This window comes from Lacerta agilis, chromosome 17 (assembly GCF_009819535.1).
Source record: "Lacerta agilis isolate rLacAgi1 chromosome 17, rLacAgi1.pri, whole genome shotgun sequence".
NCBI classification, from domain to species: domain Eukaryota; kingdom Metazoa; phylum Chordata; class Lepidosauria; order Squamata; family Lacertidae; genus Lacerta; species Lacerta agilis.
In genome coordinates this window covers 32,165,400-32,186,114 of record NC_046328.1, presented here as the reverse complement: position 1 = coordinate 32,186,114, position 20,715 = coordinate 32,165,400, and the positions used below count along the sequence as shown (strand labels likewise).

Below are 20,715 nucleotides of genomic sequence, written 5' to 3'. Positions count from 1 at the left end.
ACACAGGGACTGGACGCAGAGACACTTGCAATTTATTAGTATAGATTGTTTTTAACACTCGATTGGGAGCCACCCAGAGTGGCTGGGGAAACTCTGTCAGATGGGAGGGGTACAAATAAATTATTATTATTATTATTATTATTATTATTATTATTATTATTATTATTTATTTGGACCACATCAGCAAGGCCAAGGGGTGGGTCTTTTCATCTCGGCAGCCCAGGGCCTCCAGACACACGGCTCAGGCTTGTGCCCCAAGAAAGTCACTTTGGTGCTGTCAATTGAGCAGTTTCACTTCACCCCCAGAGGCACGCTCCATTGTCTCTCGAGACAGATGGAGGCCAGCAACAAGAAGTTGCTATTAATAGAGACCAGGGTTCAAATCCCACCTCAGCCTTGAAGCTCAGAAGGTCTCGGGTTCAATCCCTGGCAGGTAGGGTTGGAAGAGACTTCTATCCCCCCCCCCAATCCTGCTGCCAGTCAGTGTAGGCAGTATTGAGCTTGATGGACTCTGTATAAGGCAGCTTCCTATCTTACTATGGTGTGTCGATACCTCCTCTCTCTAGCCCTCCTGGTTCGTAACCCTTGCTCTTTATTTTTCTCTGTTTCGCAGGTGATGTCCTGGACGTTCTGGGTTACAAGGCTGAGCTTGGAGAGGTAGGAGCTGTGGGAGAATCTTGGATGGCAGAAAGGAACGGGGAAAGGGGTTTTCTTAAGGAGAGGCCTGCAGTACAGTACCCCAGGGGGTGGGGCGGGGAGGGGGAAGGAAAGTGGTGGCAGAAACACCCACACACAGAGCTGCCACCTGTTATCGGGAATAATAACAGTGATAACAGTCACCTAATCAATTTATATACTCCCATTGGGGTGCATGGCATTCCACAGTGCGTAAAAGGACAAAGTCCCTGCCCCGATGAGCTTACAATCTATTTTTTAAAAAAAGATTAATCTTAAACTCCCCAATGTCCCGTCTCGAGGATGAAAATCCATCGTTCGAAAGGAGGAGTTTTTGTGTTCCGAGCTGCATATTTGTCCTGGAAGCACAAATGTGGTCCCATTGACTTAAAAACGTGGACCAAATGAAACCTTCGCTGCAGACCCCCCCCCCAAAAAAAAGTTTATGTAGGGTGGCTTTTTATATGCCCTCCATTAGCCCTCGTCAAAATAGGCATTATTGTTTTTTTATAATAATTTTTATTAGTTTTCAATTACAACAATCCAATAATAGCCTCAAAAAATAGGCAATTATTATCTTGGGTGTTATTGCTGGTCACCGGAGGCTGCTCGTTTGGGCAAATGTTAGCAGGAGCGTCCTACTCTCATGTAGGACCCTGGCAGAGACACATGCCCAGCTGGCATGTTCTCTCTCTCCTGGTCGGTTGTTCGGGAGCTTCAAAAGCTTTCTTCTGCCCGAACATCACAGCGACTGATACCAAGAAGCATCAGCACACTTAGGGATCCGCAGAGTCTTCGCAGCATGTGTAACAAACCTCAGCAACTCAGCGTTTTGGCTAATCTACTGTACTTTATTTACATATAAGCACACACGGAGCGCTGCAACATGGCTCCCTCTCTCTCCAGCATCAGACAGCAGAGAGAGAGAGAGAACAAAGGACAATAGTCCCACTTCAGGGAACACAGTAGCACAAACATCCTGTCTCTGTCACTTCCCACTTTGTGGAATGAAAACACATACTGTCATGTGATAGACAACTGCAGACACGGGGAATGAATCTCCAACAGTGCCCCACCAGCTTCGCTCGGCTCTCCGCCAACTCACCTGCCTGCCTTCTTTCTTCCATCCAGTCCAGGAGGTGTGTCTGCCTCCCAGCATCTTCCCCCTCCTTCCTCTCAGTTTTGATCATGTCAGAACTCAGCAGGGATCAGGAGCAGGAGAATGGGGACGAAGCTACATTCATTGGCTCCGCCTGCCATTGCCTCTGGCGCCCCCTACTGTTGAGCTCCCGGCCTCCCACCCTACCAGTCCCCACGCTCACCACTGTTCGTAATCCTTTCTCCTCCTCCTCTCTCCCTGCCTCCCCCAGAAGACGGAACCGGTGGACTTCTCTTTCAATCCCCTGGCGGACCCCAAGTTCACCTTCTGGGATGCGGCGCTGCTGGAAGCGGTCAAGATCGGCGACCCTCATGTGCACGAGTTCTTCCGCCTCCTCTCCCTCTGCCACACGGTCATGTCCGAGGAGAAGAGCCCAGGTTGGGATCGGGGTCTTTTAAAAAAATCGGGGGGTTGTGGGAAGAGGAGGAGGTGTTGGTCCTGCTACAGGGATGGAGAGTCTTCTGAAGTTTGCAGCATGTTATTCCTTGAAGGAGAAATACTTGAAAATGATTTACAGATGGTATTTAACTCCGAGTGGCTTGCTAAGCTGTATAGGACTGAATCAGATACGTGCTGGAGATGCAATGAGGTCAAGGGTACGCTCTTTCATATGTGGAGGAGCTGTAAAAGGGTAAAAGAGTATTGGGAAATAATTCATAATGAACTGGGGGAAAAAAAGATTTAAAAGCACTTTTCTATATAAAAAAACCAGAGTCCTTTTTGTTGGGGATAATTCAGGTGGAAATTCCTAGGTGTCAGAAAAGGTTGTTTATATATTCCACTACGCCAGCCTGTGTTAGCCCAAAAATGGAAAATGAGTGAGGTCCCAATTAAAGATGAATGGCAACTTGAACTGATGGAATACGCACAGCTTGCAGACTTAATATATGGAATAAGAGAACAAGAACACGTTTAGAGAAGATTGGAAAATGTTTATTGAATATGTGGGGGGAAATGGTGTACACTTGAAAACGTTGGCGCCGTTAAGATCAATTCAGCAGTGCAAATGAGGTTTGATGGGTGCAATAATGGAATACTGAATGGTTTAGTTTATGTAAAATATGCAGGGATTTATGATACGCAAAATGGACCATGGAAAGAGAAGAAGGGAAGTCGCTGACATTTTCAATGAATATTCTAAATTGTAAAACGGAAAATTTAATAAAAATTACACACACACACACACGCAGGAGAGTCTCCCCCCCCCCCGCATCCCAAGGCCACATTGCTTCCTGAACAACCTGGGTGGAGACAGAGGCAAAAGTGAGTGAAGCAAGTGATGTGACTCTTACCTTTTGTATAGTCCAGGTAGGCAAAGGTTGCTTACACACACCAGGCAAGCAAGAGCCGATTTCACTTTTCCAGACTGGAAAAACCAGGGGAAAGCAGTCAAGGAGGGCTTGGAGAAAGACCAATGAGAGGGAGGGGCTAGGAAGAAGGGGCGTGGCTTGAGCATCCCATGAGCCAGATAGAGAAGGTGGGGGGGCACATTCCTCCCACCCCCAACCTTTGAGGGGTGAAGGGCCCATAGCAGCCGCCATGAGCAAATGGTGCCATTTGTTTTCTCCATAAGGATCCCCTTGCGGAGAAGTACTTTGAGGGTGGGTGGGAAACGGATCATGGCCTCAGTTGGTGCAGGTGTCGGTTTTATTTATTAATTTATATGCGGCTTGATGCGCCAAAACCACCCTAAACTAAAACATGTGATGAAGCGGTTTAAGAAGCGCGACAATTGGTTAATCATAGAATTGTAGAGGTGGAAGAGGGGACACGAGGGTCGTCTAGCCCAACGTGGGGCTTTAACCCAAGAACTGAGCTATCCCAGCAAGTTAAAAGAAGTTAAAACAACAATATGAACTTCAGGGACTGAGCAGGTGTGTCTTCAGGAGCCCGCAGAATGCCAATGCTGATGGGGGTCTCTCGTATTTCAGGAGGAAATTCAGCCGTTCTGCAGCTCCGGTTTCAGATTTCTCTCTCTCTCTCCCTCTCTCTCTCCCCTCTTTACCCAAACAGGGGAGTTGTTTTACAAAGCCCAGTCGCCAGATGAGGGTGCCCTGGTGACCGCCTCCCGCAACTTTGGCTTCGTTTTCCGCGGGCGAACCCCCAAGACCATTGTGATCCAGGAGCTGGGGCGGCCCGTCACCTACCAGCTTCTGGCCATCTTGGACTTCAACAACGTCCGCAAGCGCATGTCAGTCATTGGTGAGAACGGGGCAGGTGCTGGTGGAGGTGGGGGTGGGATGCCAGGGGAGCGGCTACCAAACCTTGGCCTAGTTCAGGGGTCGGCAAGGTTTACAGGGTATGGGCTGGATCAGGGGTCAGCAACCTTTTTCAGCCGTGGGCCGGTCCCCCGTCCCTCAGGCAATGTGGTGGGCCGGACTGTATTTTTTTGGGGGTGGTGGTGGTGGTGGAAATGAGTGAATTCCTATGCCCCACAAATAACCCAGAGATGAATTTTAAATAAAAGGACGCATTCTACCTCTTCCAGTATGTCCAGATTTCAACCTTTAACTACAAGTGTTACTCCAGTCCTCCTAACGATTTTAACTGTTTACAATGGTCTTTAAGATAAGTTATAAAATTCCCCCCATTCCTTATTAAAAAATTTCACCTTCCTGATTTCTGACTCTTCCCGTCGTTTTAGCCATTTCAGCATAGTCCATTAACTTCATCTGCCATTCTTCTCTGGTCGGGACTTTTATCTTCTTTCCATCTCTAGGCCAGCAACATCCGTGCAGCCGTGGTTGCATACATAAATAGTCTTTTCTGCTCCCTTGGGATTTCGGCACCTAGAATTCCTAAAAGGAAAGCTTCAGGGTGTTTTTTTTAGAAAAGGTTATTTTAAACATTTTTTTTTCAACTCGAAACTACATATATTTCACCTCAAGCTCATTGGAGGAAAAACTAGCTAAAACAGCAATACAGTGGTACGTACCTCTGGTTACGTACTTTAATTCGTTCCGGAGGTCCGTTCTTAACCTGAAACTGTTCTTAACCTGAAGCACCACTTTAGCTCATGGGGCCTCCCGCTGCTGCTGAGCCGCCAGAGCACGATTTCTGTTCTTATCCTGAAGCAAAGTTCTTAACTTTGAGAGCCAGTGTGGTGTTGTGGTTAAGAGCGGTAGACTCGTAATCTGGTGAACCAGGTTCGCATCTCCGCTCCTCCACATGCAGCTGCTGGGTGACCTTGGGCTAGTCACACTTCATTTGAAGTCTCTCAGCCCCACTCACCTCACAGAGTGTTTGTTGTGGGGGAGGAAGGGAAAGGAGAATGTTAGCTGCTTTGAGACTCCTTCGGGTAGTGATAAAGCGGGATATCAAATCTAAACTCTTCTTTTTCTTCTTCTTCTTCTTAACCCTGAAGCGTTATTTCTGGTCTGGGTTAGCGGAGTCTGTAACCTGAAGCGTATGTAACCTGAGGTACCACTGTAAATAATTTTCAACCTGCTCGTGCTTAAAATCTGTGGGGTTTTTGTCCCCTCTCCCTTTGCCTCCCCCTCCCTGCTCCCCATAAGTACGGAACCACGAGGGGCAGATCCGGCTGTACTGCAAAGGAGCAGACACCATTTTGCTGGAGCGGCTTCACCCAGGCCACCAGGAGCTGTATAATGTCACCACTGACCATCTGAATGTAAGTAGTTTTTTTTTGGGGGGGGAGCGAGAGAGGGGGTGGGCGGAAAGCAAGACTGCCGATCTGTGGGGCTAGTGAAGGTTGCCAATTTGGGCGGCTTGAATAGAGGCACATTTTTGGAGGGTAGGCCTATCAAGGGCTGTTATTCTTCCTCCGCAGTAATGTCCCTCTGAATACCAGTTGGTGGGAATCGCAAATGGGGAGAACTGCACTCGGGCCCTGCTTGTGGGCTCCCCATTGGGGCATCCGGTTGACCACTGAGAACAGGATGCTGGGGGGGCTAGATGCAGGGGCGTTTTTAGCCCCTTGGCTGCCTGGGGCGGGAAGCCAAGAGGCACCCCTGGGGGCGGGGGCATGCATGCGTCATGACGTCATGACCCACGTGACGTGACGCCCCGCCCCCGGGGGTGCCGGGCGGCGGCTTCGGGGGATTCCCGAAACTGCCACCCAGCGGTGGCACCCCTTCGTGCCGCAGCTGCTCATGCCTGCGCAAGCAGCCGCCGCACGAAGGGGGGCCGGGCGGCAGATTCAGGAGTCTCTGCGAGCCGCAAAGACTCCCGAATCCGCCGCCCGGGCTCCCTTGGCGGAGTGCAAGTCGGGGCAGGGAGAGGGACAGACCAGCGAGGAGGGGTGTCACCCCCTCCTCGCTGGCCCACCCCTCTCCATGCCCTGGCTCCGCAAGCCAGCTAGCAGCGGAGCTTGGCATAGAGGCAAGGGGCGGGACAGCGAGGAGGGGGTGACACCCCTCCTCGCTGGCCGCCACTGCGGCTCCATCCCGGCAGTGCCGAGAATAGCTTTAATAAATAAATAAATAAATAAATAAATAAATAAATAGCCCGGGGGCGGGGGCGCTGCCCGGGGCCCCCCGCCCCCCTTGCTACGCCCCTGGCTAGATGGGCCCCCTTTGGCCTGATCCAGCAGCCCGGCTCTTCAGACACTCTTACGGAAACCTCCAGGGACTACAAAGGAGGAATAACTACATGAATAACTGGGGGAACAAATAAAAAAAATAAGAAAATTGTCCAGTAGCACCTTAGAGACCAACTAAGTTTGTTCTGGGTATAAGCTTTCGTGTGCATGCACACTTCTTCAGATACATGCACACGAAAGCTTATACCCAGAACAAACTTAGTTGGTCTCTAAGGTCCTCTTTTCCTGCCCACCTCCAGGAATATGCCGGCGAGGGTCTGCGGACGTTGGTGCTGGCCTATCGCGACCTCGAAGAGAGCTACTACGTAGGCTGGGCTGAGCGCCTGAAGCGAGCCAGTTCCGCCAGCGAGGGTCGCGAGGAGAGGTTGGCCCGGCTTTACGAGGAAGTGGAGAACGACATGATGGTTGGTGTTTTTCACTGCTGTGTTGCTCGTTCTTGTTTTTATTGCTTGAGCGGTGGTGTTTTTTTTTTTAAAAAAAAATTATTTATTTTATTTTATTTTATTTTGTGGTGTCGGGTAACTTTGCCTTTTGTTTCTGTCTCCGTCCAGCTGCTGGGGGCCACCGCCATCGAAGATAAGCTGCAGCAGGGCGTCCCGGAGACCATTGCCCTCCTCACGCTGGCGAACATCAAGATCTGGGTGTTGACGGGAGACAAGCAAGGTGAGGCGGTCGTTCAAAATGTCGGCGGAACGTGTCCCGTTTTACAGCCTGACCCAGGAATGTCCTCGCAGTTCTTTATTACGGCATAGCCTGCTGGGTCCAAGGGGCCTCCTAAATCCACTTTCACACTGTACATTCAAAGTGCTTGCGATACGGCCGTAAACCATCATGGCTTCCCCCAAAGGATTCTGGGAGCTGCCATTTTGTTGAAGGGTGCTGACGGTTGTTAGGAGACCCCCTGCCTATTTCCCCTCACAGAACTGCAGTTCCCAGAGTGGTTTAACCACCGGTCCCCCTTTCCGGGGAATTCTGGGAACTGTGGCTCTGCCGTTCGAGGTAGGTTCTTGCGGCCCCGTTTTGAACATTGTAACTTCTGGAGGGTTTGGGTTTTCATTCGGGCCTGTCCTCTCTCTCCTCCCTCAGAGACGGCCGTGAACATCGGCTACTCCTGCAAGATGCTGACGGACGAGATGACGGAGGTCTTCATCATCACGGGGCACACGGTTTTGGAAGTGCGGCAGGAGTTGCGGTGAGTGGAAACCCGCGGGCATGGCCCACTTGGTGGTGGCCCCTCCATTAGGGAGCTTTCTCTGCCTTTCCATTTCTCTGGCACCAAACATTGCGTGCAAGCAGAAAGTGCTGCTCTGTTGGCTAGTCCAAAGTGTGGAGGGTACACATTTCCTGCTACTGGTGTTGTTCCAGAATCTCTTGGGGCCGGATTCCTGAAATGGATAGGTCCAAAGACAGCAGTGGGTGGAGCAAAAACCAAAAATGGTCAGGGGCAACCCTTCTCTCTCTCTCTCTCTCTCTCTCTCTCTCTCTCTCTCTCTTGTCTCTGTGCTACCCGTTGCCCCTTTCCAAGACACACAAACGGAAAGGTAGCATTCCAAAAAATAAGCCCAATGAACAACAACAACAAAAACCCATTGGAATAGTTTGCCGCAGCTCCCTCTGACCTGCCAAATTTGTCCCTAGAGCAGAGGTCTCCAAACTACGGTCCGCGGGACTCATTTATCCGGCCCCCGGCAACCCCCGCTGCCCGCTCTTACCGACGCACTGTGACGTGGCTGCCCACTTCGGGGTCGGAGGAGCACCAGAAATAGCTTGTGCACATGCACAAGCATTATTTCCGGTGCACATCTGGTTCGGAGGGGGCCCGTTCACAAGCGCACAAGCTATTTCCAGTGCTCCTCTGACCCAGAAGTGTGCCAGAAATAGTGTGTGCTGGAGACACCGACCCAAGGCGTGGTAAATTTGCTGACCCCTAGAGGGTTTGGAAAGAAGGCAGGTGAGTCCTTGGCTTGTTTCAGCGGCTGCTTCTCAAAATCCTTTTCCCTGCCCGCTTTCCTCCTCACCTTCTCCGGCAGGAAGGCTCGAGAGAAATTGGTGGACTCTTCCCGGTCCGTGGGCAATGGGTTCACCTACCAGGAGAAGCTCTCTGCCTCGAAGCTGACGTCCGTGCTGGAGGCTGTGGCTGGGGAGTACGCCCTGGTGATCAATGGGCACAGCCTGGTAAGTGAGCCCCATGGGGGGGTACCTAGGCCACATTCACACCATACATTTAAAGCACTTTGATACCTCTTTAAACAAAGAATTCTGGGAGCTGTAGTTTAAGGGTCCTTGGGAGACACTATTGCCCCTTGCAGAGCTACAGTTACACATTCTATGTATGGTCTTTTTGTGGGAGGAAGATTGCTGGTTTGTTTTTGTTTTATTACGCATTTTGTGTTCTCATTTTGTGTGTGTGTGTGTGTGTGTGTAATTTGTTATTAAATTTTCCGCTTTAAAATTTAGAATACCGTATTTTTCACTCCATAAGACACACTTTTTTCCTCCTAAAAAGTAAGGGGAGATGTCTGTGCGTCTTATGGAGAGAATGCATGGCCCCTGGAGCCAAATTGCCTAGGGGCCAAAAGCAGGTCGTGCTCTTTTTTTTTTTTTTTTTACAAAGAGAGAAGGGGGTGTTGAAAGGAAGCCGCTGAACAACTGTTCAGCAAGTGATCCGGGGAGAGATATAAGGCTCCCTTTCCAGCCCCGCCCCCTTGCCCAGGCCTCCATTGTTGAAAGCAGAGGGAGGCTGTTTGTTTCCCCAGCGACATGGGACTGGCTGATTAGATTATCTGTCTGGAAACTAGAAATGGCTGTAGGACTAGAAGCTGCAGAACTGTGAATTGAACCCCATAAAAACGGGGCTTTTCCTCTTTGAAAAAGAAGCTGCACCACTTTCAGCTGATCCTCAAAAAACAGGGTTTTCCCCCTTTCCTCTAAAAACTAGGAGCATCTTATGTTCAGGTGCATCTTATGGAGCGAAAAATATTCATTTAACCAGCCGTAAAATATCAGTGGCTTCCCTTCTTCTCTTTCCATGGTTCATTTTGCACAACATAAATCCCTGCATATTTTAAATAAATCAAGCCATTCACTATTCCATTATTACATCCATCAAATAATAATAATTTCCTGGAGTGGTTATTTGCTTCTTTGTCTGGACGATAGATATGTGGGATAGAGGCCTGCTAGATAACATCCTGCTCTCCCAGGTGCCCATGGGAAGCCTGCATGGTGGATTTGACCGCAGCAGCTACGATCCCCAGGACCTGGTATTCAGAGGCATAATGACTCTGGCAGTGAAGGTAGAACACAGCCATTGTGCCTTGGCTTCTCCTCCGTGCATTTGCCCAATCCGCTTTTAAAGCCATCTAAGTTGGCGACCATTACTGCCCCTGTGGCGGTGAGTTTAATAGTACCACTATATTCCGCTCTGGTCAGACCTCACCTGAAATATTGTGTCCAGTTCTGGGCACCACAGTTCAAGAAGGATACTGACAAGCTGGAACGTGTCCAGAGGAGGGCAACCAAAATGGTCAAAGGCCTGGAAACGATGCCTTGGGAGGAACGGCTTAGGGAGCTGGGTATGTTTAGCCTGGAGAACAGAAGGTTAAGGGGTGATATGATAGCCATGTTCAAATATATAAAAGGATGTCATCTAGAGGAGGGAGAAAGGTTGTTTTCTGCTGCTCCAGAGAAGCGGACACGGGGCAATGGATTCAAACTACAAGAAAGAAGATTCCACCTAAACATTAGGAAGATCTTCCTGACAGTGAGAGCTGTTCGGCAGTGGAATTTGCTGCCAAGGAGTGTGGTGGAGTCTCCTCCTTTGGAGGTCTTTAAGCGGAGGCTTGACAGCCATCTGTCAGGAATGCTTTGATGGTGTTTCCTGCTTGGCAGGGGCTTGGAGTGGATGACCCTTGGGGTCTCTTCCAACTCTATGATTCTATGATTTTTATGAGTTCCACAGTTTAACTCTGCGCTGCATGGGCAAATTGTTTTAGCTGCCTTGGACCTTCCAGCACTTGGGTCAGGTGCTTGTATGTTCTAAGAGTAATGAGAGAGGGAGAGGAAAAAACTATTCTCCCTCCTCCTTGTAATACTTTGATTTTATAAGCTTCCATCATGTCACCTCTTAAACGCATACGACTTGCCAAAAAAGGAACCCTGGGAACTGTAGTTTCCCCCCCCCCATCACCTTTTTGTCTGGAGGATACTCTGGGGGACTCTGCCCAGAGCATAATCCAGTTATTCAGCAGGTCGCACTGAGCGTCCCTCACTCTCCTCTCTCCCCGCAGGCGCACGCCCTGGAGGCTGACATGGAGCTGGAGTTCCTGGAGACGGCCTGCGCCTGCAAAGCCGTCATCTGCTGCCGCGTCACCCCCTTGCAGAAGGCCCAGGTGGTGGAGCTGGTGAAAAAGTACAAGAAGGCCGTCACGCTGGCCATCGGCGACGGGGCCAACGACGTCAGCATGATCAAGAGTGAGTCCCGGGGCGGCGCTTGTGTGAGCTTCTGTCCTTTTAGCTCTGCGGATGCGTATTTAAAAAAAAAAAATGCCACAGCACAAAAGGAAAAAATGTTGGGAGGGAGGAGGAAATAAGCAGACTTCCGCAACAAAGGAATTTGCAGGGTGGGAAAGTTCCAAAGAGAGGCAGAACAATTGGCTGCCACGATGGATCGAGGCACCTACTTCCCTGCTCTGGCCCTGCCTACCGCTGAAATGTGACCTCTTGGAAGGGAATGTGGTCCTCCATATGGGAAAAAGGCTCCTCTCTCCTGTTTTAGAACCACATGTGCTTTGTTCTTCCTAAGATGGAAGGTGGGGGATCTGAGCTTGGGGTGCCTTAGTAGCCAGACTTCCCTTACCCCTCTTTCCATTTCCTGTGTTCCCGGCAGCCGCCCACATCGGGGTTGGAATCAGCGGCCAGGAGGGCATCCAGGCAGTGCTGGCCTCGGACTACTCCTTCTCTCAGTTCAAGTTCCTGCAGCGCCTCCTGCTGGTCCACGGGCGCTGGTCCTACTTGCGCATGTGCAAATTCCTTTGCTATTTCTTCTACAAGAATTTTGCCTTCACCATGGTGCACTTCTGGTTCGGCTTCTTCTGCGGCTTCTCTGCCCAGGTGACTTGGCTGGCGAATCGGAGGGGTGGGTGAGGCGGGGTCCGCAATGGCGGCTTCCTCCAGGGTCATGCTTCGTCCTACTTCCTGGATTAGCCACACGTTAAGTGAGCATAGCCTATCAGGGTCGCGGAAAGCAGGGGATGGTGTCACAAAAGCTATCCAGCCCAGTTAATTTGGCTACCTGATCGCCAAAGCCAAATGAATTAAGCTAGGGTTGTTGTGGGGATTAAATGAGATGGGTCGAAACCACTCTGAGCTCTTTGGAGTAGAAATGTGTGGTATAGATTCAGTAAGTCGCTGAAGGTAGCAATTTCACACGGAGAGAAGGAGAGGTGTCATGGATTAGCCACACCGGTGATCCCAGCCTATCAGGGATCATGCAATGAAGGGGATCATGGCACCCTGCTAAGTAGCCAGTCTTCTTTGGTGATGACAATCATTATAATTTACTATCTGCCCTTCACAGTAAGGTCATGGGGAATTTTACAACAACTGAAACACGAACAGTTTAAAACAACTTGCAATCAGGGTTAATAATAATAATACAGTGGTGCCCCGCTAGACGAATGCCTCGCTAGACGAATGCCTCGCTAGACGAAAGGCATTCGCTAGCGGAAGGCTGCACAGCAAGACGAAAAAGTCAATGGGCTTGCCTTGCAAGACGAATTTTTTTTTCCGCGAAAACCGCTATTTTGCATTGGTGCTTCGCAAGAAGAAAAAATCGCTATATGAAGACACTCGCAGAACGAATTATTTTCGTCTTGCGAGGCACCACTGTAATAATAATGCAGTGCATCTTCAGAATTCTTCTGAATAAAGTTGCCCAACGCACCTCTGTGGAGAGGAAGGTCCACATTTTAGGGGCTGCCACAGAGAAGGCCCTCTCCTGCCACCCCTCAACCATCTAAGACACGGGTGTCAAACACAAGGCCTGCGGGCCGAATCCGGCCCGCCAGACCTCGTCATGTGGCCCGTGTAGCCGCAGGGGTGGAGGGAGGCTCCGCGCCGCCTGGGGCGGCAGCGTGGAGGAGTCACCCCCCTGGGGGCGGGACGTCATGATGCAACATCAGGACTGAGTGCGCATGCGCAAAATGTCGCGCGTGTGCACTCCATTGCTCTGCTGCCGCTTCCGCAGCGACTTTGCGAGCCCTCTGAGTGAAAAAGCGCCTTGGGGGGGCTGCCGTGCGCGATCGGCAGCTGCCCCCAAGCCGCCTTTTCATCCGGCAGGCTCGCAAAGTCGCTGCGGAAGCGGCAGCAGCAGCAGGAGCCCAGCGACAGAGTTCGCACGCGCGACATTATTACTTACATTATTACAAAAAACAGTCATAATTGAATGCAGTGACAATAATTTATGATAATAAAGAGTGGACGCATAGTCCTACAGATACAACCGGCCCTTTGAGGGTGACCAAACTGCTGATGCGGCCCCCGATGAATTTGAGTTTGACACCCCTGATCTAAGAGCAGTGGAATAACTAATAGGGCCCCCTCTGCGAATCTCAACACCCCAAGGGGGTCTGTAGAGAAGGAGGAGATCTTTCAGCTATTTGGTCCTGAGTCGATTTAGGGACTTGTTGAAGGCTGATGAAGTTGAAGGTTTGAAAATCCTATTCTCGCACCCCCCCCAAGTTACTGTAAAATGTTATGGAAATGGAGCAAACTTCAAATTCCAGCTGAGTGACTGGGTTTTGTTTTACATCAACGGGCCTGTAGGGGGCAGCAAAGGTTGTGAGCTCCCTTTGTTCTCCTCTCCCTGGTCTCTCAATTTCTCCCTCTCTCTTTTCAAAGACTGTCTATGATCAATATTTCATCACGCTGTACAACATTGTCTACACCTCGCTGCCAGTGCTCGCCATGGGTGTCTTTGACCAGGTCAGTCATGTTAATTCTGCAGTGTGATATACTGTTTAGAGGGCAAAAGATTGGCAAAGGCTGCTGTGAGCCAGGTGGACCAGTGGCAGGGGCGGGGAACCCACGGCTCTCTTCAGATGTGGGCCCCACAAGTTTTCCCCACCTGTCATGTCCCAACCAATCAGGGTTCCTAGAATTGTAGAGTTAGAAGGGACCATGAAGATCATCTTCTTGCCCAACATAGTCTTTTGCCCAATGTGGGGCTCGAACCTACAACCCTGACATTAAAAGTCTCATGCTCTTCCTACTGAACTATCAAATTCAAACATAATTACAGGGGGGGGGTAAAGTGGGGGTGAGGAACCCCACGGGCGTTTAGATGTTGCCAGACTCCCAACTCCCATCAGCCCCACCGGCCTCAATGGTCAGGGACGCTGCGAGTCCAGCAAGGGCCACAAGGTTAGATCAGGGGGTCAGATCCTTAGCTTAGGTCAGTGGTTCCCAAACTGTTCGAGCGACTTCCCCCCTGCTCCATAAACTAATCCCCCAGTGGTCTTTAAGCGGAGGCTTGACAGCCATCTGTCAGGAATGCTTTGATGGTGTTTCCTGCTTGGCAGGGGGTTGGACTGGATGGCCCTTGTGGTCTCTTCCAACTCTAGGATTCTATGATTCTAGTGCTCCCTACCCTATAAAAAGCATTACTCAGAACAGCAGTTTGCGCGACCCACCAGGGAAGATAAAAGTCGCATTATGGCACTTTTATTCAAAATCCAGTTAGAACTATTTTGTTTAATTCAACACAATGAATGGGCTTGATCCAGCGATACCAGCTTTTCAGAGTCCTTTACACCACCAGCGTCCCCATGCAACCCCCTTGCCTCCTAACACCCTCCCCCAGGTAATCCCACCATTCCCGGGGGGGGGGCAGTACTGCTCACTTTGGGAACCTCTGGGTTAGATATTGACAGAGCAGTGCCCCCTTTGCCTGAATGGCCAACTTCTTCTGCTGTGTGTGTGTGTGTGTGTCTGTCTGTCCCCTCCGGCGAGTCTGTGTTGTGTGTGCCACACCCAGTTTTTGACCATGTCCGTCCCTGGCCTGCGTGCCCCACTTGGGGTGGTCCTGCCCTCAGGCCTAAAGGCTTATCCCTGTCCCACTCCCCTTTCCTAGGACGTGCCTGAGCATCGCAGTTTGGAGTACCCCAAGCTGTACGAACCGGGGCAGCTCAACCTGCTCTTCAACAAGCGGGAGTTCTTCATCTGCATCGCTCAAGGGATCTACACCTCCGTCTTCATGTTCTTCATCCCCTACGGGGTCTTCAGCGACAACTCCCACCTGGCCGACTACCAGTCCTTTGCCGTCACCGTGGCGACCTCCCTCGTCATCGTCGTCAGTGTGCAGGTAGGACAACAAACCCATCCACCCACCCCCAACAACGACAACATCTTATTTATATATCCCACCAGTCCTGGCTTTCTACTCCTTCTTATCTGCTGTGAATAAAACAGCTGCTCCACCCAAGGTGTATTTGCATCTGCATGAGCCCAGGGGGCCAAGGGTGGTGGATTCTGGGAGATTTTTTTTTGCTAGGGGGGCTAAAGGCAGTGCATTCTGGGGGATTTCTGCTCTGTGGCCCAGGGCAGTGCATTCTGGGAGATTTCTACTAGCCCTTGGCATTGGTGAAAGGGGATCATTGCAATGCACCCCCAATTAGAATTATTGCGTTATTATGAGTTTACTGTATAATCTTGAAAGGAGGCATGGCTGCGAGGGGGTGTCACACTGAATATCAGGAAGGGGCCCTGCGCTTCTGAATTTGCCGCTGCGCCACTGGTGGTGAGGGGAAAGCACTCCGCATATGCTCAGTGGAACCTTTCTCCAAGATCGGTGGCCCACGCTGTGGGGGGGGGCAGGAAGCGCCTGTGCCATCCCTCGCCCCCATGATGCTCTGTTTGATACCTTCTCTCCCCCCACCCCCTCAACAGATTGGCCTGGATACAGGATTCTGGACGGCTATCAACCATTTCTTCATCTGGGGCAGCCTGGCTGTTTACTTCGCCATCCTCTTCGCCATGCACAGCGACGGCCTCTTCCAGCTCTTCCCCAACCAGTTCCGTTTTGTGGGTGAGTCTGGAGACCGCTTCTCTGTTTGGGTCTACAACTTCCTCTCTCTCTCTCTCTCCGCCTTGCCCTCTCTCACACATGCCTCATTTCTTTGCCTCGCCGCAGAACTATTATTGACAACTATTATTGGTGCATTCTGGGAGATTTCTACTGGGGCCCAAGGGCTGTGCATTCTGGGAGATTTCTACTGGGCCACAAGGGCTGAGCATTCTGGGAGATTTCTACTGGGCCACAAGAGCTGTGCATTCTGGGAGATTTCTACTGGGCCAGAAGGGCTGTGCATTCTGGGAGATTTCTGCTGGGCCCCAAGGGCTGTGCATTCTGGGAGATTTCTACTGGGACCCAAGGGCTGTGCATTCTGGGAGATTTCTACTGGGCCCCGAGGGCTGTGCATTCTGGGAGATTTCTACTGGGGCCACAAGGGCTGTGCATTCTGGGAGATTTCTACTGGGGCCCCAAGGGCTGTGCATTCTGGGAGATTTCGACTGGGGCCCAAGGGCTGTGCATTCTGGGAGATTTCTACTAGGGCCCCAAGGGCTGTGCATTCTGGGAGATTTCTACTGGGGCCCAAGGGCTGTGCATTCTGGGAGATTTCTACTAGGGCCCCAAGGGCTGTGCATTCTGGGAGATTTCGACTGGGGCCACAATGGCTGTGCATTCTGGGAGATTTCTACTGGGGCCCCGAGGGCTGTGCATTCTGGGAGATTTCTACTGGGGCCCCAAGGGCTGTGCATTCTGGGAGATTTCTACTGGGGCCCAAGGGCTGTGCATTCTGGGAGATTTCTACTGGGGCCACAAGGGCTGTGCATTCTGGGAGATTTCTACTGGGCCCCGAGGGCTGTGCATTCTGGGAGATTTCTACTGGGGCCCAAGGGCTGTGCATTCTGGGAGATTTCTACTGGGGCCCCAAGGGCTGTGCATTCTGGGAGATTTTTACTGGGGCCCTGAGGGCTGTGCATTCTGGGAGATTTCTGCTGGCCGTGCATTAGGGGACATTTCTGCGAGGTGGCCAAGGTGCATTATGGGAAAGTTCCTTTACACTTTTGGCCACCTCTTATGTTCAGGGGAGGGGAGGGCAGGGGGGCCTGGTGTCCAGGCTGTCATGAGCACCCCTGCATCCCAGACCAGAGGTGCCTCTGAATCTTTCCCTCTCCCTGACCTCTTGCTTCCTCTGCCCAGGCAACGCCCAGAACACACTAGCCCAACCTTCCGTGTGGCTGACCATTGCCCTCACCACTGTCGTCTGCATCATGCCTGTGGTCGCCTTCCGGTTCCTCAAGCTGGACCTGAAGCCTGAGCTCTCGGATACGGTGAGTTTGGGTGCAGAGGGATCCCAAATGGAAGGTGGGGGATAGGCCTTCCCTTCCTTCCCCCCCCCCCCCCGAGGTAGACACCTTGTCTGTCTGCTAGTCCCCACTCTGCCTGGCAAATTCAGGTTCTAAATTTCCTTCTCTTTTTAATTATTATTTTTTAAAAAATGAATATGTTTCGATGCTAGCAAAAAAAGAACTGAGATGGCTCAGCAGGTAGAGCATGAGACTCTTAATCCCAGGGGCGTGGGTTCGAGCCCCACATTGGGCAAAATATCCTGCATTGCAGGGTGGGGAGGCCTGGATGAGCCTTGTGGTCCCTTCCAACTCTACGGTTCTCAACACCTTTCGAGCATAACCAGAGCACAGAGAGATTGGAATAAAACAGAGTGCCATTCTTGCTTTCGGTTGTTATCTATTATGTCGACAGTGGCTGTTCAGGGTTTGTTTCGTACAGAATCTCTCTGCGTACTAACACGGGACACTGACATAAAGCAGGGCATCTGTAAGGTTTCGGATGCAACTCTTTTCGTGAGGCCCCCACCCCTTGCACGTCAAAGGTTCTGATGCCACCCTTGCCCAGGTAGAGCCACATGAAAACCCTCATAAGAATAAAGAGCAGTAGGGGGAGAATCCTCCCAAACTATTTCATGTTAGTTGAACTCAGGTTAGCTAACCCAGTGTTTTTCAACCTTTTTTGGGCAAAGGCACACTTGTTTCATGAAAAAAATCACGAGGCACACCACCATTAGAAAATGTTAAAAAATTTAACTCTGTGCCTATATTGACTATATATAAAGTAATTCTCTTGAATTTTTCAATTTTTCCCACGGCACACCAGGCAACATCTCGCGGCACACTAGTGTGCCACGGAACAGTGGTTGAAAAACACTGAGCTAACCTAAACAATTCTGATAACAAAACTCATTACTTTGAAAAAAACGAAGCCGCACGGGCTCCTGTGACAAGATGCTACAAAAACATGATTAAGACTGCTCTTTTGCTTTGACCTTCGTAGCTTTCTGTAGTTTCTATAATTAATTTCCCTCTGAGGAAACAAACTCTTATCCAGTGAAACGAGGAAGAGCCGGCATCTCGTTAGGGTTTTAGTTATGAGGGTTTTCATTTGAGTTGTATATATTTTTGTCTAATTCCACTTAGTTGTTTAGGGGCCCTCACCCCAATTTTTTGGAGTTGGGTTTGGGTTATATCTTTACAACATCTTCACCTCGTTTTAGGGATTGTCACGGCTGAGTATTTTATACTTTTTTCCTTAGTTACAGGTAGGTAGCCGTGTTGGTCTGCCATAGTCAAAACAAAATTTAAAAAAATCCTCCCAGTAGCACCTTAGAGACCAAATAAGTTTGTTTTTAAATTTATTTTGTTTGAGAGGTGCCAGTTCACTTAAGTCTGCAGCCCAAATGCTTGGGATGTTGCTGTCAGCCATATTGGGCAAGGCCAGCCTCGGCCAACCTGATGCCCTCCAGAAGTTTTGGACTACAGCTCCCATCACCCTCCCTGATCAGCATGGCTATTTTGGACTACAGCTCCCATCAGCCCCAGCCCGCACGATCATTTCTGGACTACAACTCCCATGAGTTTCTAGTTGGCACGCCCATAGAGTTACAGACACAATGGCCACACAGTAAGTGGGATAGCTCAGTCGATAGAACATGAGACTCTAAATCTCAGTCATCCCGGCACCCTTCAGATTGCTGAATCGTTGAATTGCAGATTTGAAAGGGACCACAGGGGCCATCTAGTCCAACCCCTGCAATGCAGGAATCTTTTTGCCCAACGTGGCGCTAAGACTCTCAACCCTAGGCAGTTGCCTCTTAAAAGAGTACAAAGAAGCAGACCGCCCCAGCCTAAGCATTTCCCATTGGAGCAAGGGGTGGTTAAGAGTTTCAGACTAGAATCTGGGAGATCTGGGTTCGAATCCCCAGGTGCTTCCTCTCAACCTGACATACCCCACAGGGTTGTCATGGGGACAGGGAGAATGATGGGCACCCCCTTGAGCTGCTTGGAAGAAAAGTGGGGTGTGCTAACTTAAAAAAATGAAGGAGGGGGAAAACAGATTTCCTTGCTGCTTCTGACTTCCCCCTCCTCCCCGCTTTCTCGTTCCCCCCCCCCTCAGGTGCGCTACACCCAGCTGGTGAGGAAAAAGCAGAAAGCCCAGCACCGCTGCATGGGGAGGGTGGGCCGGGCAGGCTCTCGCCGCTCCGGCTACGCCTTCTCCCACCAGGAGGGCTTTGGAGAGCTCATCATGTCCGGCAAGAACATGCGCCTCAGTTCCCTCGCCCTCTCCAGCTTCAGCGGCCGCCCCAGCGCTAGCTGGATCGATACCTTGCGCAAGAAGAAGGGCAGTGGCGGCGGCGACAGCAGCGTGGCCAGCAGCCCTAGTGGGGGCGGGCCTGACAAGACACTGAAGGTGTGAGGAGGAAGGTCCCGGGATAGACAGATAGACACACGCAACGGACGGAACTCCCTGCCTCAGGAAGGGCGGGGAGGGCTGCCCCACGGGCCAGAAATGGGCCACAGCCCCCCCGGTAGCCGGAGAGATGCGGATCTTACCGGATGGATCGAGGAGGCCTAGGAGGCTTGTGGCCGTATAACCAAAAAGTTGATGATGATAATAATCATAAGAATAACTGACTGCTGGCTTATAGTGGCAAACTGGCTGGGGTAGGGGGTGCGCAGGTGTAACCCCCAAACACACACACATACACACACACACACACACACACACACACACACACACCCCAGACTGATGTTACCCTGAACTGTTGTGCAAAAGGGAGTCTCTTTTTTTCAAGAATGAAAAACCCAGTGACATCTACGCACCCTGGCAGCGTGACATCTCCCTGAACCGCACATGAATGTATCTGGCTTGGAGGCGCAAGAAGGTTGGGGGCGCTCAAAGGCGTGTCGGAGGCTGGAGCCTCGTGTCAGAGGCGTCGGGCGAAAGATGCGGGCGGGGGCCCCGCACCCCGCTCTCGACCCACCCTCCATGCCTTGTCCTCCTATCATCTAATCGTGTCTTTTTAAAAATATATATATATATACAGATCTATATGAAAGAAAACGATCCACGTTTACACAAAAAAGGAAAAAAAAGAATTATTATTTTTCCTATTCCACATCGGCATTGGAAGTTCTCTAGGGGTGCCTCCCTCGGGCACTGGGCAGCGGTGTTTAAAGACAAGGTTGGACTGGCACGGCTTGGGAGATCCTTGGTGCGCGCTTCAGCAGGAGCTGTGCCACCCAAATGGTGAGGGAGAAGAATCTGAGCAGAAGAGGTTGCTAGCCTCCAGCAAGATGCCTGGAGCATGGATTGCCTTTTGTTTTCTGGGGGAAGAGGTTGCGGGGGGAAGCTATGAAACACATCGGCTATTTTCTCTTGCCCCCCCCCTCCCTCGAAGAACCCGCTTGGTTTGCTTTTTGCCCTCTTGTCTGCGCCCCAGAGAGTCTACACCCTTGGGTCTGCTATTCCCAAGGCAGGAAATAGTTTAGGAAAAAGAAAAAAAATATTTTTATATAATGTAGGACCTCGGCTTGCAAGCAGCTCCCTCCTCTTAAACACCCACCCAGCCAATCACCCCTGCCGGTTCTCTGGTTTCCACCAGCAGAAGCCCACCCATCGCAGCAGAGATAACTGGTTGGAGCAAATGTTGAGCTGAGAATGGGAAGGCAAGGGAGATAGGACTTCACCTGGCCAAGGATGAGGAATCGGCTGGGCTGTTCTCGCGCCACAGCTTCCCCCATCCTGGCGCTCGGCTCAGGGCTCTGCTACTGCAGCGCTCAGAGGATGTGAGAGGGCGTCAAGCCCTTTGCACCCAGTTTCCTCACCACCCTCCCACAAAGCAACATTTGTTCCAGCAATCGTCCCGACGGGTTACTTGTCCTGCAAAATTTCATTAAAAAA

The 20,715-nt window shown here is 50.9% G+C and overlaps 1 protein-coding gene across 2 annotated transcripts in view; it reads left to right on the top strand.

Moving 5' to 3' along the window:
- ATP8B2 (ATPase phospholipid transporting 8B2) overlaps positions 1-19,445 on the top strand; it is a 47,559-nt gene extending 28,114 nt beyond the window's left edge. For both annotated transcript variants that reach the window (XM_033174501.1, XM_033174500.1), the window contains 15 exons: positions 614-657; positions 2,046-2,211; positions 3,848-4,036; positions 5,350-5,465; positions 6,635-6,799; positions 6,947-7,058; positions 7,482-7,587; positions 8,426-8,570; positions 10,685-10,868; positions 11,284-11,507; positions 13,296-13,379; positions 14,527-14,757; positions 15,342-15,480; positions 16,660-16,790; positions 18,928-19,445. In XM_033174501.1, the coding sequence (XP_033030392.1) occupies positions 614-657; positions 2,046-2,211; positions 3,848-4,036; positions 5,350-5,465; positions 6,635-6,799; positions 6,947-7,058; positions 7,482-7,587; positions 8,426-8,570; positions 10,685-10,868; positions 11,284-11,507; positions 13,296-13,379; positions 14,527-14,757; positions 15,342-15,480; positions 16,660-16,790; positions 18,928-19,227 (2,336 nt within the window). In that variant the 3' untranslated portion in view covers positions 19,228-19,445. The remainder of the gene's footprint in view (positions 1-613; positions 658-2,045; positions 2,212-3,847; positions 4,037-5,349; positions 5,466-6,634; positions 6,800-6,946; positions 7,059-7,481; positions 7,588-8,425; positions 8,571-10,684; positions 10,869-11,283; positions 11,508-13,295; positions 13,380-14,526; positions 14,758-15,341; positions 15,481-16,659; positions 16,791-18,927) is intronic.
- Positions 19,446-20,715: the final 1,270 nt, after the last annotated feature.